The 24,380-nt window shown below is 45.1% G+C and overlaps 1 protein-coding gene and 1 long non-coding RNA gene across 4 annotated transcripts; both read right to left on the bottom strand.

The window, feature by feature from the left end:
- Positions 1-3,738: 3,738 nt before the first annotated feature.
- Positions 3,739-19,301, bottom strand: LOC144100676 (uncharacterized). 3 transcript variants are annotated; one of them, XR_013307791.1, is made up of 7 exons: positions 19,199-19,301; positions 16,403-16,512; positions 14,114-14,254; positions 12,107-12,225; positions 6,322-6,430; positions 4,830-4,976; positions 3,739-4,205 (listed from the first exon to the last, which is right to left on the bottom strand). It is a non-coding gene; the product is annotated as an uncharacterized LOC144100676 (long non-coding RNA). The 3 variants fall into 2 exon arrangements; XR_013307792.1 differs by lacking the exons at positions 3,739-4,205; positions 4,830-4,976 and having other exon boundaries at positions 6,073-6,430.
- LOC144102735 (uncharacterized) lies at positions 19,242-22,149 on the bottom strand. The gene is made up of 4 exons (XM_077635921.1): positions 22,047-22,149; positions 21,418-21,519; positions 20,213-20,347; positions 19,242-19,307 (listed from the first exon to the last, which is right to left on the bottom strand). The coding sequence occupies exons 1-4, from the start codon at positions 22,110-22,112 to the stop codon at positions 19,242-19,244; spliced, it is 369 nt and encodes a 122-aa protein (XP_077492047.1). The 5' UTR covers positions 22,113-22,149.
- Between the last annotated feature and the right edge of the window lie 2,231 nt (positions 22,150-24,380).

The following is a 24,380-nucleotide window of genomic DNA, read 5'->3' as shown; positions in this document are numbered from 1 at the left end:
GAGGCTGTCCTGCAACCAGAGTCCGGCTATTTGGTTAAATTACAAATTCTTCTCTGCATCTTTGAAAAGAACACTTGCAAAAGCCAAGGAGGAGTACAACCAAAATTTAAACACATATCTTTCAAATCCTCGTCATCGGAAAGCCCTGTATAGATTCATGGAACGTAACAAGAGTTCTGTCGTCCCTCTTCTCACTAGTTCAACGGTGTTATCACCACAAAAGGGTCACGAGAGCCTGGAGTGTATTGCTCAGGGATTGGCGTTACGCTTCCAGACGCAGAGAAATGTCCCTTTGTGCACAATTTCACCCCTTCGGATTATGCCGAGGTTGACGCATCAGAGTTCCTCTCAGTCCTGGCAATGTTGCATCCTGCAGCTCCTAGACCAGATGGTGTCACTGTTGGTATGATTAAAATTTTTGCCCAGGAGTTTACAAGCGCCCTCATAGATATCGTCAATGCTTCTCTGGAAAATGCATGGATTCCAAGCATTTGGAAGACGGCGAAAATTATTTTATTAATGAAATATGTAGGAAAAGGATACATCTTAGATAATATTCGGCCAATTGCACTGACGTCAAATTTAATCAAATAGAAAAAATAGTGCACAGTCGCCTCACAAAACATGTTCATGACATCAACGGTCTCCGCTCAGCCCAGATTGGCTTTTGTCGTGGATGCTCCATATGGTCCGCGCATGTGATCTAGAGAGCAGAATCCGGCTCTCGCTATGCAGAAGAGAAGTTTCAGCTTTGGTCACTCTTGATGTAGCAAAGGCCTATGACAGTGTAGAGCATACTATTTTGCATAACAGACTTGCTCAGTTACCTCCTCCAACCTACATTTATGCGTGGATATCTGAATTTCTAAAGGACAGATTCTTTTACTGCGCCGAGGGAACCCTATGTTCAAATACATATTATCAATCAAGAGATGTGCCACAAGGATCGGTGCTATCCCCTCTGCTTTTTCATATTTTGGTCAGTGGCATCCCCATTCGTCCTGATATGACAGTTTTTGTGTATGCAGATGACATAGTTTTTTTCGCATCGGCCAGAGATATCCACTCCCTTTACCACATTCTGCAGAGATATTTGGATGCTCTTGGAGTATGGTTGCAGGGTATTAATTTATCCCTGAATGTAGACAAATGCAGAGTTTTGGTATTTCCTCCAGACAGGCCTTTGCACATTTCATTAGTCCATCGCTCTCTCCAGATTCCACAAGTGAAATCCGTAAAATATCTGGGTGTTACTTATCACCCAGCATTAGATTGGAGCCTTCATATAAAGAACAATGCGTTTAAAGGAGAACGCGCTCTAGGCCGGCTGACAAGAATCGCCAATAAAAAGTTTGGGACGCGCCGCGACACGTTATTGTTACTATACAAAGCCTACGTAAGACCTATACTTGGAATTTGGTTGCATTCTGTGCTCTGATAGCGCAAGCTACAAGATTCAACCCTTAATCTTACTGGAAAGGCATGCTCTCCGCCTCTGCATTGGTCTCCCAAAATCAGTTTCAAACGCCCTGCTTTATCTCGAAGCCCGTATCCCTGATCTAACTTCCCATTTTCAAATACTCACGGTGCGAACTTTCCTCAGGTCGATGGACCCAGTGACTGATGTCAGTACTCCTATTTTTGAGTCTCAGCCGGCCTTATTCTTCTCTCATCATTGGCCACGGTATCAAATGCCACAAATTATGTTAACGCAGAACCTTTTAACACCGATTGGTGTTGATCTCAGTTCTTTGCAGTGGGTTGATGACATGCCGGCAGCAGTGGAATTCCATTTCGACCACATCTTCCCATCTCATGCGAAACACATGCCAGCAAACATTTTAAACGGTATTTTCTCGGATCACATAAAGGAATACACCATCATACGGTGCTTGCTACCGATGCCTCCGTCAACTGCCAAAAAGCTGCAGTTGGCATCTTTTCGCAGGATTTGGCATGGAGCTATTCTGTCCGCATCCCAGATTATATTCCTATATTCTTTGAGAAATTTTTGGGTCTTGGAATGGCCCTTCACAAAATTCCATGCCATGTGTCTCATGTTATTATTCTCGCTGATTGTCAGTGTTAGTCTCCCTTAACACTTCAGAAGAAGATTTTTTGAGCCATATCCTGCGATTTTTTGTCCCATGCACTTTGAAAGTGGTCTGTTTTGTCTTGTCCCTGGCCATGCAGGTATTCATTCAAATGAGGTGGCTGATTACTTAGCAAGGTCGGCTCTTGACGGGTCAGTGACACATCCCGTCCCGAATTTCATCCTGCTGGCGATTTCCAGGTTTCAGCGGTTCCTACATATATCAGCCAGGTTACGAGATCCCTTACTAAATACCACTGACTATCAGCACTTAGCATATAATTGGAACGTCCGTTCCTGTAAATCCAGGCTGTGTGAGGTAACAATGACGCGGTTGCGGTGCAGGATTCCAAGTTTGAATTTATATCTATGCAGGTGTGGGTTGACACCGACGAACCTATGTGACGCATGTGGGAAAGTTGAATCTTTAGACCATTTTCTCCTCTACTGCCCAAAGTTCGCAATCAGAGAAAGATTTACCGTGAGGTCTCCCTTTCCAGTTTAGGGCTCCCTTTATCTTTGCCAGTATTATTATCGTTTGGTGCGAACGACAAGGGATTTGCATTGGGTTCTATTAGTGGGTTTCTCCACGATTACATAATTGCAACTGGTAGGTTGATGTGCTGATTCTTTTGAAGTTCTGTGAGCTGTTCTTTAAAATTCCATGCCATGTGTCTCATGTTATTATTCTCGCTGATTGTCAGTGTTAGTCTCCCTTAACACTTCAGAAGAAGATTTTTTGAGCCATATCCTGCGATTTTTTGTCCCATGCACTTTGAAAGTGGTCTGTTTTGTCTTGTCCCTGGCCATGCAGGTATTCATTCAAATGAGGTGGCTGATTACTTAGCAAGGTCGGCTCTTGACGGGTCAGTGACACATCCCGTCCCGAATTTCATCCTGCTGGCGATTTCCAGGTTTCAGCGGTTCCTACATATATCAGCCAGGTTACGAGATCCCTTACTAAATACCACTGACTATCAGCACTTAGCATATAATTGGAACGTCCGTTCCTGTAAATCCAGGCTGTGTGAGGTAACAATGACGCGGTTGCGGTGCAGGATTCCAAGTTTGAATTTATATCTATGCAGGTGTGGGTTGACACCGACGAACCTATGTGACGCATGTGGGAAAGTTGAATCTTTAGACCATTTTCTCCTCTACTGCCCAAAGTTCGCAATCAGAGAAAGATTTACCGTGAGGTCTCCCTTTCCAGTTTAGGGCTCCCTTTATCTTTGCCAGTATTATTATCGTTTGGTGCGAACGACAAGGGATTTGCATTGGGTTCTATTAGTGGGTTTCTCCACGATTACATAATTGCAACTGGTAGGTTGATGTGCTGATTCTTTTGAAGTTCTGTGAGCTGTTCTTTTTCACCAAAATGCTGTCTGTTATCTAACTGTCAATATTGTTCTCTTGTTTTTATTCATTGATTTTTCAAAATTCACGATTGGTGCTACAATTTTGTCATCATCTTCCACGAAAACTTTTTTGTTTATTCAACTACACCTTGGCCAATCCCCCCGCGTGGGTATGTGCTATGTACCTGGGGTGAAGAAGAAGAAGAAGCAGAAATGGGTCGCCGAAACTATGTACGTGTGGAGGTCACCCAGGAAGGCGACCGCGGCCACATTTATTGAGGGCTGTGGGAGAGGAGACAGCAACGAAGCGGCGGCGGTGGCAGTGATAGCGTCCGGCCCTGGTCAAGGTTCCGAGCGTTCAGGGGCGTGTCGCCGCCGGTAGTCAGGGCCAGCGGATTCCATGTAGGAGGATGGGGTTGAGTGTTCGAAGCCGGGTCGCCAAATCTGCCGGAGCTAAGGCGAGGAAGAACCAGCTGCGATAGCGGTGAGGTTCGAACTCACAGGAAAAGATAGCGAGGCGTTCTCCCGACAAACGGTGAGGGCGAGCAAACAAACACTGGAGGTCCCGAAGTCACGAGATGTGGTCAGTGATCGAGTGCTTCACAGGTGACGCTTTTAAGGTGGCGATTGGATGGCATGCCGTTGTACGGTCACAGATGTCAAGCTCGAAGCACGATCCCGCTGTATGGCTGTTCCAAGATGATTTCGCCATAAGAAGCCTCGTTAGCAGCCCCATGTAGACTTGGGTTCTGCATCTGCATGACAGAGAACTACCTCTGATTACCCTGATCCTTCTAACGACTGCTTCAAGCAAGAAGGCACCATAGGTCGGCACATGTAGAACACCGGCACAGTTCCGATGAGTGCCCGACCTTCCTTTTCTAACTGTGAAGTAGCTGCCATCTCCACGTTGTTGTGTGAAACAAGCTAAACAATGTGAACTGTTGATATTGCTGAGGTCTTAAAATGTGTGTGCAACTGTGTGGCAGACTCAGCTGCAGATGAACTTGTGAACCGTCGTTGCCGTGACCTCCAAGTCCGAACGGACTTCTTCACATGAGCACCCAGAACAGGGGCTTAACAGCTTCAGTTTCTGACCAGCCTGTAGATCAACGTAACACACACAATTACACCTAGCCTTTAGTGTAGAAATGGAACAGCCACAATTTTTTGTTGTGTTTTTCGCGCGTTTTTTTCCCTTTTCCTTGTTTGTTCATTAACCAACAGGCTTACTAAATGCTCTCTTCTGCAGCCTACTCACCCTCGGAAATGGAACAGCCACAATTTTTTGTTGTGCTTTTCGCGCGTTTTTTTCCCTTTTCCTTGTTTGTTCATTAACCAACAGGCTTACTAAATGCTCTCTTCTGCAGCCTACTCACCCTCGGTGGGACGCTGGTCGAAGGTCGCGCAGTTGCTCGTGGGCTGCTCTAGGTTGCCGCACTAAGCACATCGTGGCGAGGGGTTGTCAAACTGCTGCCTGCTGCGGAGGCGCTACTTGTGCAGCGACCACAGCTGGGACCAGCCGCCTGCAATATGGTCATTCGAGACGGTATGTTACGTTGGATTATCCGCAACTGGGGAAATTCTTCATCACGCACATTGCTGCGTTGTGTTGGGATTTACGGCGCCTAAGGCTAAACGGTTGCCACGTGCCAACTAAAGCATGACACTGTTAGTTTTTCAACACATAATCTTTAAGAAGCCTTAAGCGACCTGAGAAGCCCCATTTATATCGCATTTATACAGCAGGTGCATGGTGTCCATTGCGCGTCAGCACAATGGTGTATGCTATGTTTAGCTGAGAACACACACACACTGCAACTTCTGTGAAGCTGAGTTAGTTGGAACATTACATTAGTTTAAAGCAGCGTGAAAGACGGGCAAGGAAGTCGAAACGCCAGTCCGAGACCGAGACCGATAATGAGCAGCCGTCTCAACTTCTTGCTTGTCTGTGTCCTGCACTTAGATTTGTGCACCAATACACACATTGAGCTTTGATGTACTGATGGTTTTGAATAGCTGTCGATAAAAACTAATTATATATATTTTTTCGGTAGAGACATTCGGTAATTGTTTTTATATATCGTGGTTAAGAGAAGCACATTAAGATAATGTTCTTATGAGGAGAACAGAACTTGTAGGTATTAACTCATACAAAGGTAGCATTGAACTCAAAATGGGCATACGTACTGTTGCCAGACAGCAGCACTATTCGACCTACTCTGGACATATGAGTGTAAAATACAATTTCGCTTGTGTTTCATGTAATACATCCTCGTTAAAACGTATTTTGGCACTGACGCAAAGCTTCATGCAGTAACTGATTAATTCTTTCTGAAACAGTCCAAAAGGCGATGCGCATAAATACAAATTACAAGTTGCTTTTGTCCATTCTTTGCATAACCAGTGTTCTCAAAGTCGCTTAGCTGAAAGTTTGGTTTTACTAACCGCTTTTACTACCTATTCCTGAGAAATGGTTGGGAAGCGGTATTTTGGAATCCTGAGAAGTATAGCGCTGATTCTGTGAACTTTTTGGAGGGAGCACAGTCCCATAAAGTCCTACTTTTGACAGCACATGACGATAGTAATTTTTGTGACCTGACTCAAGTGGTGCTTAAGAGAAGGCTTGACAATTCGCCGCACTCCCTACTGCGAAAATGCATTACTCCAAGTTTTTAGTTTTCCGGCAGGCAGTCATCGTCACTTGTTTCAATAAGGTGCTAAGGCAGCCAGTAGAATCCGAGTAACGCTTTCTCTCTGGATGAAATGGTTACTCCTCAAGAAAACTGAATCCATCCTGCTCAACTCCCTGCCAAGTGTAAGCCTGAATAAAAACGAACTTCTCCCGAAGATGACTCCCCTCTCACTCACCCCATGCCGGTCCGAGATGAAGCAACAGAGCAGCGCGCCAAGCTCAGAGCAGACAAGGCGACATACTCAGCCCGAAGCGGGATGCCACATCCGGGAGGCCGGAGGTACACTGCGAAGGTAAAGCATTTAATCATTTGTGTGCATAAACCATGATCAACGTTGACCACAGCGACACATGTAGAGGTCGAAACATTCGAGACAAAAATTCCCCAGCGGTCACAGATTTCGTTTTTCCTTTGCACTCCCGGAATTAAAACAGACACATGTAGTGATATCGCGAACTCAGATCCCGAAGAAGTTCCAAGATTGAAGCAAATGCAGAAAAGATATTTCATGTGTGCATTGAGGGGGACATTGACATGTTCACACGGAAAGTACATTTGTACAATGGGCACACAGAAGCATAGGAATTATAAAAAAACACTTAATTTCATCGGCTGACACCAAGTCCTGTCTAAATTATCCCGGTTATTTTTATGCGAGGTGCACCGCACTAATTTCATTGAGCAGTAGACAGGACTGGAGTCAAGTAAAGTAAAAATAATTTGATTTTGCAAAACAAACGAAATTTCATCCATCGCTGTAAGTTATGTGCTATTTGGTCTTGACGAGCAGAGTTGGCTCAAGTAAGCAGTGTGTAGGAAAGCCTAACTTTCTTTGCCTTCGCCACAGCAGATACGTAGGGCGGCAACCGTGACTGAAATGCAAACTGGACCTATTTGAACCCTACAATCTTGGTCGAAGTGAAGGAGAACAACTGGCCCATTTATTCCGCGATATCATTGTAAGCATTTTTCTTAAATGCGTAAGCATTGTGTGGCTATATAGGCGGTTTCGGCGTGGACTAGATAATCTCGCTGCTATAACAGAGGAACCACTTGGTATGTCGGAAAAAGTGTGGTATCGTCGGATAGAGCATCGAAAGAGGAAGTGCAAGTGACCAAATGGTTAAGTTGCCTTAGTTAGGTAATTAATTAGAGCCAAGTAAGTCAAAAAAACGCTTCTGTCGACACCCGAACGACGTAGACTGGAACTTGTGTGCTCTGTACACGTTGAATTCAGCGTCAAAAAGCTTAAACCAGTAAAAAAAAGTATGGGCGATATGGTTTAATCAGGTAATTAGGTGAAAAAAAACGCTTCTGTGCTTATTCATTTCTCCAGTGTGAGTGCCGCAGTGATCTCCAACGTTTTTCAGGTAAGAAGTTAGCGCCTATGTTGTTTTGCATTTTTTATCTCTGGCGTCTATACTGGCGTGAGTTAGAAACACTTCGCGTTGATTAGCGGTAGATATTTGCGAATCCCCCTCAACCAAAACGCGAGCGCTCTAATACATTGGACCAGCCATCACGTGTTATGGCAGTGGCGTAAGAGGACTCACAGTTTGTCCAAGACTGACTTATAAGCTATGCCTGCACGATATTGGCATATGCGCGCTTTTACTTTCGTATGAAATTAGTATGCGTACGTCTCCACACTAAGCACCGAGTGGATGAGGTAACAGCCATGTCCTATGTTTAGTAGGATGACTGCCAGCTAAAGAATCCTGCACGTCCAATATATTTTCGCTAAACATCCTCTGACAGGGCAACCGCAAATGCGAGTTCCTTTGTGGTGGTAACTGCGCCAGCTCGCTTGATACCTGGCGCGTTAAATGCTAACCGCGGTATCTAAAAATCACCACGTCTTTCAAGATGTCCATGCCACCAAGATAAGCATCCCTGAGGATAAAGTGTTCGGTAATAAAGAAGATAACCTGAATAAGGGGACGGTTTGTTGAACAGACATGTAGTATGTCTTATAATTACAATGAAATAGCGTCATGGATGTCGGATATTTTGTTTTCACAGCGCTTAGTGATTCCATATTTGGGGCACAGGGGAATTTAGAGGAAGGGATGCACTGAGGTATCAGCCGAAGCAAATATGGAAATTCACGCGCCTATTTTTTGAGGTAATTGCAGTAGAAGACTCGTCTGTATTGTTTCCAGCATGGCTTTCAAAAGGTCGCAGCCTCGCTGGAGCCTTCAGTGAATTGGACCAAATGCAATGAGCTTGTAGCACTTCACATTGAACCAACAGGAGGAAGAACCAGCTATTCTGTAGCAATATTTCCACTGCCTTCATCGGTTGCCGTTAATGTTCCGCTGAAAGATGATAGCACCAGGTTGACCAAGGAGCATTGAGACGCAGTGAATTGGGGTCGCCAAAATTGAGTAATAGACGACAATTTGTGTAGACGCTGCCGACAAAGAGAGGTAACCATGACGTTTCTTACGTATTCTCCTCAGGCACTGATTCGGAAATACAGATTTTTGATTTGTGATGAAGCCTGCAAGCCAACAGAGGGCTGCTTTTTGCTTGGTCCTGCTCACACGATGTGTGCTGCCGTCTCAGTTTGCTATTCGAGCCATCAGCGTAAAGCTATCTGAGTGCACGCGACGAGACCCGCCCAGCAGATGCTGCGCTGATAAAGGCAAGGCTGAGTTGAAGGAGTAAAGGCACCTCAAGATCAGTATGCCAGTAACACTGAATTGTAATTTTGCGCACATTCGGTTGTTGTCAATACACTTGAAAGAAAAAATATGACACAGTAAGAAAGCTTCGGCCTCGGATGGACAGTTGTCGAACCTGCACCACCTACATAGCAATTTGCATACAGGTTCAGTCTGGTGACAATAAAGAGCAAAAGTCTTTGAGGGTTAGCTGCAAACAGGGGAAAATTATAGCGGAAAATTTTTACAAGGCTGAAAAAGTAGGATCGCCGATGATCGATTCTATCCACTTGCGTTTAGAAACAAAATAAGATGGTTAAGCAGCAGACTCGAAGGCGGCCTCGACAAGTGACATGAGCCTCCGCGGGGGTGCACCTCACACGATAAAACATCCAGGTACGAGTTCACTCGATAACCGAGGTGCGACATATTGCGAGGATAACCGAGGAGCGAGATACTGTGCATCTGCTTACGCAAATAGCAAGCCATGTTACTTATCTTATCCTTATAGTCTTGGAAGCACCACATGTGAAGAGCAAGAAGTACCAAAAAGAGGGCAGATAATCTAGACTAAGGACATCTTTGAGCTCCGTTGTATAGAGAGGAAGGAAACATGCCCTAATGCACAAGGCAATACCGTGCGTTCGGTCATACTGTTGTCTTATTCACGTGCAGGGTGAATCACCCGGGAAGCTGTTTAACTAATACAGTATCAATTCAAGTTAAAGCGCCGTAATGTTTTGCAATCTGAATAATTAAGGCGCTTTGTAGAGAACAATGCTGGAATGGCCGATAGTCCTTCGCATGCCTTAAAGCACAGCGACTTGTCGGGTGGACACTAAGGTGATTCCCGCGGGTCTACGCACGGTAATGCTGTGGATGCAAGGCTGCGTTTCCGGAGTGCTCATATACGGGCTGAGGTAAGGAAGCGAATTATGGGATGGTTTTTCAGCTTTCTGAGGCTCAATTTTTTTGCCGCCTCCCAAACGCCTGACCACATTAGACGAATTTATTGTTCTCCCGTAATCGGCTGAGTACAAACAATAAACTTTGATGTAATGACTTTTCTTATAATCGCCGGTGGAAAGTAATTATTTGTAATTTGTTTGGGAAAAAACGTTGGCGGTACTTCGAATAATAATCGGATTCAGAAAAACTTGTGACAATGCAGAGCAGCACAATTATAATGGTTACTGTTATTTCGTAAACCTCCGTTGCAGTTAAAACAAACATTACATATTTTTTCAAGGAAACAAGACAGGCAATCATCACGATTTCACCCTAGATAGGAATAGCTCAGAATCAGGTTTTTTTTTTGCTACAAAAATTGCTAGAGTTTGTCCGTCCCTTTAGGGGCCTGGGGTCTTCTTATCACATCGCAGACAGGGAAGATGTTCTTTATTATGTTTTATTTTTCTATTTTTTGTTTAAGCCGCAAGAACGTTCTTAAGGAACAGCTAGTGCAAGAGAAAGCTGTTCACTGGTCCAAGAGTAGCGCACCAAACTCCCGAGCGAAAAGGCACAGGTACCTCAAAACTCTTTTTCTTGTTTTTACAATGGGTTACAAGTTGCCCTCTATCATCTGCACAAACTGTGAGCACAAAAACAAATCTTGCCAGCAAGTGCGTTAGCGCGAAGCGTCCCAAACATGATCATCCTACGTTTAACCCCCCGCGGCATGTCTGCGTGATCTCGTCTCCCGCTTCCGTGAAGCGTTCCGAATGCACCACTGCGTGGTAATAGTGCTGCTGAATCTAGTGTGTTCACAGGAATGCCTGTGAACTTGCCACTAAAAACAATGCGCTAAACAGCCACTAAGGGGGTTACCCAAAAAGCACATTCCCTAATTCGTGCATAGTCTCCTCTCCACGTGTGCTCTTCCTCGCGCTTTACTCCTCTCTGTGGGCGCCACGCTACTACGCCCCCAAACCAGGTGGCTTTGAACAAAAAGCTTTCGTTGCGAATCTATATCAAGATCGAATGGATGTTTTCATTTTTAGGAAGTGACTATCCCTGAAATGCACCGAATGAAAATTAGAGCTATGTCGACATAGTTCCCAAGCTGCCAGGTGAGGAGTCGCCCCACTCCAGATTACGGGTCTTGTCAGCACACCTGAATAACTTCACCCTTCACCCTCTGCAGCACACACTGGTGATTGTGATGTAAGGGCTTGCTGAATATGTCACGTACTACAACAAAAATGTTGCTTTCAAATCTACTCCTCCACCTCCAACCTCTACTACAGCCCTTCTTTGCTACTCTCTTCAATACTCACTGCAGGGAAGGAGCGGAAGTTTGAGAGGTGAGGATGAGAGGAAAAAAGATCATAAAAAAACTAACGAGAGAGAGAAAAGGCATTAGGGAAAAGGAATAGAAAAGGCAAAGCAAAACTAGGAGGGCTTACAGCAATCTCCCTTAGCATAAACATCATCATCATATAATACGTGAGGTAGACACTAAGGAAACTAAAACTGAAAACATTTATTAGTGCAAAACCACTACTCCTACCGCGAGCAAGATCTTGCGATTTTAGTCAGTTTGTGATGTTTTCTCGGTCTGCGAGTGAAATAAATAAAATAAATATTCGTTACTGGGAATCGAACCCGTGATGGTGCGAAAAGATCACCTTCGCTGGCCACTGCGCGTGTACACCATGCTACCTCTGCCGTTTAACACGCCCGGTGTATAACTGGAACACACTATTGAGCTGTGCATTTACATCACCTTCAACTAATACTACTATCAAACTAATATACGTGGTTTGAGCTATGTGGTGGTAGTGAAGCGAGAATGTGCGCTGCATGCGTTTCGTGGACAATGTTTTGGCAGAAACAGTGCAACAGAGCAATGCGTCTTGGTGTTGACAACACTGCTCAAAAAACACTGCACTGGCGCATTGGCCGCTGGCGTACATTAACTGGGTAAAAGTTGAAGGCACGTATGACTGCCAGAATGGACCAGTGCCCACCTCGATCGCACTTTTTTCAGGTTCGTGGTAGTGGTGTCCACTTGATAGAAACTGGAATTTCGCACAATATTTCGTGCTTAGCAGGGTTAAACCGCCTGCCATTTTTAACACCAACGTAACCAAATACATCTGTAGAATATGTAAAGCATAAAGAACAGTTGTTAATAATGGTCGCGAAGTTTTGTTTTGGGGATCGACTTGAGAAAATTGTCTATTCACTCTGTAGCTTTTAAGAGAACTGCAGACGATGGCGACAATACAACTAGGCATAAATATGCCCACTGATGATGTTTAAACGTATTTTCAGATAAAAAGTGGTCCTCACCCATGCTGGTCAACTGTGGCTTTTAGCCAAACTGCCGGCACCCACGAGACGGACGCACTTCAGCCAGTGTAGCTGGCCACGACTGCACGTCATTCAGCGAGCTGGCCTGACAAAGGCTCCTGTGAATAAAGTACAATACGCAAACGGCAGAAATTTTAGAGGGGTCACTTAAGCTCCTACTTAATGACTTAACGCTACCGCATAAGGTCTTAGTTCTTACATATGCAGAAGGTCAATCTCTGCACAACATTCATAGATCCATGGGAGTCCTCATACGCCTCCTGGCGCAGTGGTGCAGTGGATAAGCGATGTGTCTCTGCCCTGCGGTGAGAGGTGCTCCTAGCGGAGATAGCCTTGCACGGCTCGGGTGTCTCTTCCCGATCGACCAATCATGAATGCACCTGCCACCTGCCACGGTGGGAAGCTTGCTCACATTCCGTGTGGTCAGGCTGTGAGGGACGCCACGTGGTCACGTGACCTAACTGGCCCACCCAGCTCCTAGGTACCTCCTCTGGGGATTTTTCAGGGATTTTTTGGTCTTTGTCAGTGAACCCTGAGATGCCGGATTTTCTGCCACTCGAGTTCTCATATACTTCACCAAATATCTTGCAGCTGTGCTTAAAATGATTACAAATATATCCTCTTTCAATTGCAGCCAAATTGATAAGCCTCCACTATAAACCTTCTGGATTAAAGCATTATCCGAGAGGTCAGAATCCAGAGTTCTCATACCGCGCCTAAAAAAATTGTAGACCAGAGGCCATTCGCCACGGGCAGAACGAGCGCTGTGAAATGGAACGCGGGAGGTAGAGGTAAGGGATGCGGCAGTGATCGGTGACAAGAATCAGGAGATTTATCTGAGTGTGGTTTCTGTAAGTGTCGCCACGGAAACCGGCTCACCATTACTCAAGACACGTTTCAAGAAACGGGAACTCCTTCTCTGCAGAAGAGTTTTGAGGTTTCCGAATAGAATTTCAACCTATCAGAAGGCAAAGTATTTGAAAAGCAAGTTGTCTTGAGCAAAAATAGCGAGCCCAATCATTATCCGGGATAGTGTGGTGCCACTGAAATGAGAGTTATTTGCATAATAATTGGGTGATTGGTTTAAGTAGGTTAACGTACCAAAACGACTCTGGCTATGAGGGACACTGTATTGAAGGGCTCCAGAAAATTCGACCACGTGGGGGTCTTTAACGTGCACTGACATCGCACAGCACATGGCCTCTACAATTTCGCCTGCACCGAAATTCAATCGCTGCGAAGGGATAGAACCACGGTCCTTGGGGCCAGCTAGGAGCCGAGCGTCACCACGGCGGGCGTATTGGTTTGCACATTCCTGGCGCGGTTGCCCGAACGCTTTGTTTATATTCGACCGGACAACTGATTATTTTATTATGTATTTTCGTGTGTTTATTTTGCTGAAATCTTAGTTCAGGCATTTCTTGTTGCGGTTGACCAAATGTCTCGTTTTGTATTGCACCGCATACTACCAATGTGGGCTATTGGTCGAAATATTTGTATAAATTTTCCTTGAATGAGCAACGAAAATTTCCACTGATTGATTGATTTAATAATGTAAAATATGGGCTCAATCAATGGAGCCCGGGGATCATTTCAGATGCTTTTCACATAAAGCGATCCGCCCGCTAGCCCAGGTAGCACAGGGACATTACGTGTTACATTTTTGTTCAGGTCAAATGTTATTTCGAAGTGCTTAACGTCCGTTCTTTAACGTTTTTGCAATCCTACATATAAACGCGAGACTAACCTAATGAAACATGTAAGCAACATACACGTAAGATAAATGAAACATTACCAGAAACATAACAGCTCCGGTTCTGACCAGCCTCTAGATCAATGTAACGTATGTAATTAGACTTAACCTTTAGTGTTGAGATGGAATAGCCACATTTTTTTCTGGTGTTTTTCGCACCGCTTTTTTTTCTTGCCCCTGCTTTAGTTATTAACCAATGGGCTTACTAATGCTCTCCTCTGCAGCCTACTCACCCTCTGTGGGAGGCTGTCCGAATCCGCCGCGGTTGCTCCGTGTGCTGCACTCGGCTGCCGGACGAAGCACATCGTGGCGGTCCAGCTGGTTCATGCTGCGAAGGCGCTACTCCTGCAGCGAGGACTGCTGGGACCAGGCGCCTGCAATATGGTCATTTGAGACTTTATGTTGTGTTGGATGATCCGCAACTGGATCGATTCCTCGTCCCGTGCATTGCTGTGGTGTGTTGGGATTTACGGCGCCTAAAGCAAAGCGGTCGTCACGTGCCAACTAAAGCTTGACACTGTTAGTTTTTCAACACATCATCTTTTACTAGCCTTATGCGACCTGATAGACATCATTTATACCGCATTTATATGCCAGGGGCATGGCGCCCTTCGCGCATCAGCTCAAGGGTGTTTGCTATAGCATGGATGATTGCATAGCTCAGCAGCTCATTGTTCGCTATGGTAATTGTTTATTAACTGAACGAGTGGATTATTCATATCGCAAGAATCTATGTCAGCAACTTTGGACTCGAAATGAAATTTCATTGTCGCTCTCCTTCTGACAGCTGCCTTTAGGCAAACGGGCAGTCGGGAAGGACATGTGAGGAGGGGAAAACATTCACATACCCCGCACAATTTCTATCCTGGCCATTTGGCACTCCCGAATCATAATAAGTCGGTTGGAAGAATGTTTTCACAATAAACACACATTAGGATAGACCTAAGGGTGCGGGAACTTGGACAACAATTACAGCACGCACGTCTCCATAAGTGCAAGCTGTGTAGGGTACAATGATTGCATGGCTACGCTATCAGGATAGATAATTATTTCTATCCAGATGCACTACAAAAAAAACAGATGAAGAATTCAGATTTCTTCGGCCTCAGCTTGACTTGTTTCGAACTGAACTCACCTACATAGCACTTCGTTCATAGGCACGTTCGGATTGTGCACTGAGAAAAATTACGACCCTTGGAAGCGACCAATGCGGCGAATGGCCAGTTATGTTTTGCAAGCATAGAAGCACTACAGCGACATTCTCAAGCGGACACCAAGGTGATTCTCACTGAAATGCTGACGGTCTTGCTGCGTGCCCGCGGTAAGCAATCCAGTTATATTATGAGGGGGTTTATATTGTCAAGTCCCTTTTACTTCCGGCCTCTCAAACACTTGCCACACAATAGAATACTGTAATAATCTCCCAGTGTTAGAGGAACACACACACACTAAAAAAGTCTGTAAAGGTGATGTAGATGGAATATTACATTAGTATAAAGGAGCGCGAAATACACGGACAAGGAAACGGACGAAACGCCAGTCCAGGACCGAGAGCGATATTGAGCGGCCGTCTCAACTTCTTGCTTGCCAGTGTCTACCACGCAGTTTTGCACACCAAAACACGCATTGAACTTTGATGTACTGATGTTTTCAAATAAATGCCGATGGAAAATAACTAAATATATTGTATTGATACATACCTTTGGTTATAGTTCTTATATATAGTGGTTGTGACAAGCGCGTTCAGATAACTTTCAGTGGAGCAGAAAAGAACTTGGAGGTATGAACTCATACAAAGGTAGCATTGTAAAACTCAAAATGGCCATATACACTGTTGCCAGATAGCAGCACTATACGACCTACTCTGGACATAAGAGTCTAAAATACAGTTTTCCTTGTCTTTCATGTTATACATCCTCGCGAAAACGTATTTTTGGCGCTGACGCATTGCTTCATGCAGTAACTGATCAATTCTTCCTGAAACAGTCCGAAAAGCGATGCACATAGATATAAATTACAAGTTGCTTTTGTCCCTTCATTGCATAACCGGTGTTCTCAAAGTCGCTTAGCTGAAAGTTCTGTTTCACTAACCGCTTTTGCTATGCATTCCTCAGAAATGGTTGGGAAGCGGTATTTTGGAATCCTGAGAAGTTTAGCGCTGATTCTGTCAACTTTGTGGAGGGAGCACAGCCCCGTAACGTCCTACATTTGGCAGCACATGGCGATAGTAATATTGTGACCTGATTCAAGTGGTTTTAACGAGAAGGCTTGACAACCCAACATGCTTCTACTCTCCAAGTACATTACTCCAGTTTTTTATGTTTTCCGGCAGAGCAAGATAGTCATCGTCACTTGTTTCAATAAGGTATACAGGCAACCAGCAGAATCCGAGTGACACGTTCTCTCTGGATTAAATGATCCCTCCTCACGAACAAAGAATGAGTCCTCCTGAACTGCCTGCCATGTGCAAGCCTGAATAAAAAACTTTGACTTATTCCCAAGATGTCTCCCCTCTCACTCACCTCGTGCCGACCCCCAACATGAAGCGATAGAGGAGCCCGCCAAGCTCAGGGCACACAAGGCGACATACTCAGCCAAAGCGGGATGCCACATCCGGGAGGCCAGATGTACCCTGCGAAGGTGGAGCATTTAATCGTTTATGTGTTTGAAGCATAAAAGACGTTTGAGGTCCCTGTGGTAACTCGAATTGGAGGAATGCGAAAGCATTGACTGCTCCTCGTTTTTCTTTGCCTCTGTTTGGTTCACTCGTCGCCTCTCTTCTCCTCAAATTCAGTCGATTAAACGCTGAGGTAAATTTGCCCAATTTCCCAATTACCACAATTATTTGTCTTTCTTAATGAAGTTTCATCCAAATTCCCATTTTGAGTTTTCAAACTTGGCGCCACGCTTCGTTTTCAAATTTCGCGCCACGCGTTGGCTCCGCCCACACTTCCGGTTTTTCAAACTTGGCGCCTCACGTTGCCCGCTCCGCCCACTTCTTGGACATTTGGATATTTGGAATTATTTGTCGAGTCACTCTATTGCCATAAATATTCACGCAGCATCTGGACGCCATCCTCTCTCAATTATAACCCTTCGTTTGGCACTATCTCTTCTAAGTTCCTCACAACTGCTGCGGACACATTTTGCGGACACGACCTCGTCGACATAGCCTAGTAAAGCTTTCGCTTTATTAATGCACCGCGGTTATTTTTAATGCTTGGTGCACTCCACTGGTTTCATTGAGGAGTAGTTAGGACTCGCGTCAGTTAAAGGAAAAATAATTTGATTTTGCACCATGGATGAAATTTCATCCATCGCTTTAAGTTACGTGCTGTTTAGTTTGTGACGCAGAGAGTTGGCTCAAGTAAGCAATGTGGAGAAAAGCCCTGCTTTCGTTGTTTGCCATTTTCTTTGTCTTTGTCTTTGACTTGAATGCAAACTGGACCTAGCTGGGCCCTACAATCTTGGCCAAAGTGAAGGAGAACTGGCCTGTTTATTCCCCGATGCCATTCTAAGCGCTTATTTTTTCTCTTAAGAGGTTAGTGCCAGTGGTGTTTCACAATTTTTATTCTTGCAGGGGTTCACCACTGGTTTGCGCTTCAAACATTTTGCTTTGATTAGCGCGAGATAGTAGCGAACCCACGTCCTCCCAAACACGCGGGCGCTCGACTGCATTGAACTAGCCATCACGTGTTATGACAGTGGCAAAATAGGACTCAGAATTTTTCCACCAGTGTTCTATAACATATGCCTATGCGATCATCCCACACGCGCGCTTTTTCTTTCGCAAGAAATCAGTTTATATACGTGTCCACTTTGAGCACCGAGTGGTTGGAGTAAAGACCATGTCCGCTGTTTAGTAGGATAACTGCCTACAAAACAGTTCTGCGCGTTAAATATATTATGGCTAATCATCTTGGCGGCTGTGACAGGACAACTGTGAATGCGGGTCTCTTTGAGGGGGTAACTGTGCCAACTAGCATGACAGCTGGCGCGTTAAATACTAACCGCGCAATCTAAAAATCACAAAATCTTTCTAGATATCCATGCCACCAAGATAAGCATCACTGAGGATCAATTGTTCGGTAATAAAAAAGATAAAAACCAAGTACTAAGCAGTTATATCCTTGCTAGCGCTACTAAATGCTTTCACCTTTTCCGTTAGTTTTAGGCTCAAAGGCCATACTAGTGGACCGCGCACTGGACACATGAGAAGAAATTTCACTTTCCAATGCCTTTGAGGTAGTACTTCCACGTGAAAATCAGTTCTTTTAAACAATGACGCCAGCTTCCATGCCGTACGTGCTTAGTTCTTGATGTAGCTCGAAGATATTCATAAGAAACGATAATGAGCGGTGATTTTGTTCTTAATCTCTAATAAATGCCTTGCAGGTTCTTCTGATGCAGTGTTTTTTCTAAATATTCCTGATGCATTTTAAAAAGACTAGAGGTGTTTGTTATCCCAGAGAATGCTGCGCTGAAGTAAGCACCGACAGTGGACAGCATATGGCTATTTCCTTTCTCCTGTCCTACTCCGATTCATGTTACACCTAACAGAGGCTTGATAGCAAGCTGTATTCATTACATGCTGAAAAAATACTTCAATTTAGTTTTTTGGACGAGTATCATATTCAACGTCACTTCTTGCAACAGGCATTACGGCAGCCGGTGGAACCATCGCGACCATTCTTTCGGAGTTACGTGATCACACTTTAAGAACACTAAATCCCACCCTTCTCAGCTGCCTCTCTCGTAGCATAATGAATGAAAAAAACAATCAAATGATTCGCAAATGCGAAACCAAATGAGCTTTAGCTAAACTGTTCTTTCCTATGGTTTCGAAAAATTCAAATACAAAGGTGGACACCACGAAACGACGATTCTTTTGGTACCACCTGCATACCTCTGCGACTACTGGTTCGCCCACCCCGACCCTCCGAAGGTCGCCCCTCCGAAGGTCGCCCCTCACACACAGCACTCTTCAACTCAACTAACAACTATATGCGCCGAGTATTACCAATTCGTTTGCCATCACTGCGAACCCACTGTGCCAAAGGAATGGGCCCCAATTTTGTCACAATAGACGACCCCAAATCTCGGCAGCCGCTACCCAGTACATATATAGCGGAACGGCAGCACCTGGGATAAACTGGCCGCTGTGCCATCCTCACTACTGCGCGCGTGCGGTCACGTGATCGGAGGTCATATTTTGGTGACCCCAGATTTCCGGGCGCCATGTTGAAAGGAACAGTAATAGCTAACGCACTTAAAACTTGAACTTCATTGGCAGATGTCTCCCTCTCTCCCTCACTCACCCCATGCCGAGCAAAGATGTAGCGATAGAGCAGCCCGCCAAGTTCAGGGCTGGCAAGGCGACATATAAAGCCCTGCTGCAGGTCCCACATCCGAAACGCCAGAGCCACCCTGCAATGGCCAAGCATACAATGATTTGCATGACGAAGCATAAATAACGTTACCAACAACACCATTTGTGCACGTTTAAACGTTGTAGACGAGTTGTCCAGAGGAAACTGGTCGTTCTTTTCCAAGATATCCTGATGATATCTAGTGAATTCCTGAATCCCCAGTTCTCAAAACAATTGCGAGATTTAACCAAAATACATAAGATGCCAAACACGTAAGCACTGATCGAATTGCAAGCAGAGATGCACAAAAGAAATGTACATTTGTTACAATGTGCGCACAGATTGCTATAAAATCTAGAAAGCACTTTTAACTTCAACGCCAAGCAGCACTTCCCGTAGAAATTAGAGCGGTTGTTTTTATATTGGGTTCTGTCTACTGATTTTACTAGTCGGTAAAGGGCAGCCGTTGCGACACAGGAACTGCTATTTGATTTGGCACCGGAGAAGGAAATTCATCCATCCCTGTTGAGTTACGTGGTGTTTGCTGACGTCGACGGATGCACAAGTAAGCGACGTGCATGAAACTCCTCACTGCCTTCAGCATGGGTGTGTGTGAGGGGGGAGGGAGGGGGGGTTAAGTCCCATAGCGACTCCGGCTATGAGGGATGCCGTAGTAAAGGGTTCCGTAAATTTTCACCAGCTGGGGTTCTTTACCTTCCACTGAAGTCGCACAGTACAAGCATAGCTCATATGCAGAGCACAGTGACGCAAATTATTATTTAAAGGGCAACTGAAGACGTTATAAAATGCGATGAATTTAAAAGGGCTGAGTTTCCTGCGAAATAACCTGCGGAACCGTTTTGCCCCACCTTTTGAAATCGTGGCGAATAGAGCGGCGTTGGAGTTGAGGTTTATCTGCAATGTACAGCGACTGGCAGTGTGTCCGATAATGACGTCACGTACGACGGCGCTATGTTTCCAGCGAAGAAGCTGTTGTTGCATGGAAGAGAACCAACGCCATCCAAGGTGAAGCTCACGAAGCGTTGTTTGGCGGAATCGGAAGATGCATAGCAGCTTGTGGCAGAAGGCAGCGGACACCTGCAATTTCGGCAAAAATGATATCACGACGAGTTTCCTCACACTTAACCACCAGCGTGAAAAGAACCCTGAACATCGTCGCGGATTTAATCGACGATTGCATCACCATTTTAAATGCTAGCGCAAAAATACTTTCCATGCGTTTTCTAGAAGCTCCGTAGGTTCGAATTCTTGAACAACCTCGAATTATCAGAAAACTATTTCAGCTTGGATTTAATGTTAGGAGGGCCAATTTCAGCAAGAGAAACTTTGTCGAAAGCTCAGAAATAAAGGTGATGCAAAAGCAAAGGCGAACGAATCCGCTATACTCAGTCCCCAAAAGCATTCCAAACATCATTTCAGGTTAAAAGGTGGCTCCAGAGAGTCCAGTGACATGCGTTTTAGAGATTTCACCCATAACAGCTTTGCACTGTCGCTGGTGCTGAAGCCCACTCAGCCACGATTACTTTCCGACACGCTTCCAAACCGTACGCCGAGTAGGGCCACAAAATTTCTGCTCCATCCAAAGCAGGTTCTTAAGTTACAATAAACCAACCATCATGTGCTACGCCAGTGGCGTAACAGCTTTCGTAACATGTCCATGAATCTGTATTAGACACGGCTACGGGACTCTGACGCGTGCGTGCTTTTCCCTTTAACGGAGGAACTACTGATCTATGTGTCCGCATTTAGCACCCAGTGGGTGGGTTGATGGCCATTTGATTTGCTCAGTAAGTTGACTGCCTGCTATGCAGGGCTGAACATCTAATGTATCAGCGCTAACCATTCGTGTGGCACTAACAACACAACTGCGAATGCGAGCGCCGAGCACCAGTTGTGGTAACTCCACAACCACGTCGACAAGTGACGCGTTATTTTTCAACCACGCGATGCACAAGTCACCACGTACAGTCTTTGTGAAAAATATGTACCGCCCAAGTAGAGTAGACGCAGCCAAAACAGACTGCAACACTAACATTCCTGAGATAATTGCATCATTTGCATCAGCCACTTAATCGCAAATACAGAACTTTCATTCTCTGTACTCCCTGAAACTAAAAGATTGCTGCTGCTTGCTAAGAACTACTCACCGAACGACTCCTTGGCAGAGGTGGCGTGCCGTGCGGATACGCGGGTGCAGCCTCCAGCGTAAAGCCATCACGACGTCTGCTAAGAAACCCGGCTAACAGGAGCTGCATGCAAAAACACAGCAGATTTGAAAAGAGTACCGACAACCCTACAGCAGTACTTCAATCACACTGAATCCTAAATTCGCGCTCATTCACGTCCTGCCAAACAAAGAGAAAACCTTTAATTGCTTGTTTACGTGTAAACATACGGTGCCCATGGAACAGTCTGCAAAGATGCTGCGTTGCAGTTATAATACCGACCCTCGGGCAATAGATTAACTACGTATGAGGCCGGAGTTTCAGGACCAAAAATAGAGCTATATCGACATAGCTCCTAACCTGCACATAGCTCCTACCCGATGCCCAGAAAGCATAGTTCAAAGAGAACAACACTACGCTGACCTAGAACAGTACGGATACAACAAATGGCGGTCGCCAAAAAGAAGCCAGAGCCAACAGGGAGTGCAGATGCTGCCAACACAGGCTGGCAACAATTACACTTCGGAGCCACTTAATCGCAAATACAAACCATTCATTCTCTGTACTCCATGAAACTAATACAGGGCTGCTGCTTGCTTAGAACTACTCACCCGACGACTGGTTGGCTGAGCTGGTGTGCCGTGCATATGCGGGTGCAGCCTCCAGCCTAAAGCCATCACAACGTCTGCGACGAGACCCGGCTAACAAGCGCTGCATGCGAAAAGACAGGCAGAGTTCATAGAGCAGACGCACCACAACAGCAGTACTTCAATCATAGTGAATCCTATGTTCGCGCTCATTCACGTCCTGCCAAAGAAATAGCGCACCTTTAATTTCTTGTTTATGTGTAAATATACGGCACAATTGGATCAGAGCCTGAGGAGGATGCTGTCCCCAAAGTTATGACTCCGTCCCCCGGGAAATAGGTTAAATAGGTACCAGGCCAGAGTTTCATGACCAAAAATAGAGCTATATCGACATAGTTCCCAATCTGCAGGGTAATGAGTCGCCCCACTCCAGATTACGGGTCTTGTCAGCACACCTCACTAATTTCACCCTTTGCAGTACGCACTGGTGATTGTGATGTATGGGCCTAGTGAACATGGCACAAACTACAACAAAAATGTTGCCTTCAAAGCGCCACCTCCGCCTCAAACCTCTACACAGCCCTTCTTTCCTTCTCTCTTCAACACTCACTGCAGGGAAGAAGCGGAAGTTCGAGAGATGAGGACGAGAGGAAAAAAGATCATAAAGGAAATAACGACAGAGAAAAAAGGCATTAGAGAGAAGAAAAAGGAAAGGAAAAGCAACAGAAATAGGTGAGCTTAAAACATCCCCCATTAACAAAACAACACCATCATATAAAAGGGAGGCAGATACTTGGGAAACTAAAACTGGAAACATTTATTAGTGAGAAAAAAACTATTCCTATTGGCAAACCGCGAGCACGATTTTGCGATTTCTAGTCGGTTTGCGATGTTTTGTCGGCTTGCGAGTGAAATAAATAAATAAAGTAAATATTCGTGACTGGCATTCGAACCCATGATGGTGAGGTCCCGCACCCTCCCTGCCCCTACTAGCGCTCACCCCGCCTGAAGACAACTAACGCAGCGTGTGGCAAGTGCACAGGTCGGCCACGTGATCATGAAACACAGATATGCGTGTGTCACTTCGGGCCGCACGTATCATATCTACGAAGTAAAAGCCGTTGGTAAAAAAATGCTTTCCCTTCCTCTGAAGAAGTGTAAATTCCACATCTCAAGCGGTGAGAAAAAAAACAGTGAAGCACAGTGGATTCCCTATAATATGCGGTTTACAATTCAATAAGTCATTGCCGGCAGCTATAAAGCTGTCTTATCATAGCAAGAATATGAAATTCACGCTGCACTTTGTTTCATGCTATATTAGCTGTTGGCTATGGGAACAGCCAATGTTCGACAAACAGAGAATGGAGAAAATCATGCTAATTTGATTTAAATGTGACTATAACTTTATCGCGGTTGATTTTGAAAGAATATGTGAAGTTTCAATAGGAATATCAGTCTCTCTAGCATTGCTTTATAGTGCCTTGTTTAAAAGGTTAATACGAACGATTGGCTTTATGTGCAGTTGTAGTCATGAATCAGAGCATCCTTATTACTGGACACAACTGCCTTCGCTAAAAATTGAATTTTAAAACAAATATATATCCCAGCCTGCTCGATTCAAACTCCTACCGACGGCAAGGGTCAGAACTGCGTGATAAGTGAAAACTTTAAAGCCACGTTTCAGTGATCACCCAAACTAACCAAATAACCGATAGTATGCAGTTCACAGGTGAAAGCAGCCAGCCGCAGGAAAAACTTCAAAAGTTCTAATTTCTGTTTAACGGGCCTTTTCTCATTAGAACGCGGTGATCATTCGATGCAGGGAAATTCAGTTATTCTCCTGTGTCCCTACACGCGTGATCACCCTGTCCATAATGGCCGCCCACCTACATGCCTGTAAAATAGGCACCGTCGAGAGGAGCAAAAAAAGCCACCAGCTATAGGCTTGGGGCTGCCGCCCGTTGACTTGACTTATACTGCGCTACATACGTGTTGCAATCTGTTCTGCTCAAGCGGCTTCACGCAACTTTCTATATACCAGTTCGTTAACCTCACAGTGATAGTGAACCGGTGAGCGGCTCGCCTGCCGTCATGTATTTCCGTGTAGCCGGTTAAGGCAAGGCGCATAGCCTTCGCGACGCGCCACTGTAAGCACGCCTGTAAATGGCTGCTGTTTGTTAGGCAATCCCTATTCAGTACCTTATTCAGGCAATTAAAATATTCATATTTGCTCCTAACTTGAAATAACCTGTGACGACAGGCGCTTTGTAGGGTAAGCTGTACGGAACATGTATGCTATTTCTTCTTTCATATTCTTTATTGCTGTGAGAATCTTTGATTGTTGTGACAATGACAATG

This window comes from Amblyomma americanum, chromosome 8, assembly GCF_052857255.1.
Source record: "Amblyomma americanum isolate KBUSLIRL-KWMA chromosome 8, ASM5285725v1, whole genome shotgun sequence".
NCBI lineage: Eukaryota > Metazoa > Arthropoda > Arachnida > Ixodida > Ixodidae > Amblyomma > Amblyomma americanum.
Note: the sequence above shows the minus strand (reverse complement) of the source record. Positions and strands in the feature narration are given on the sequence as shown.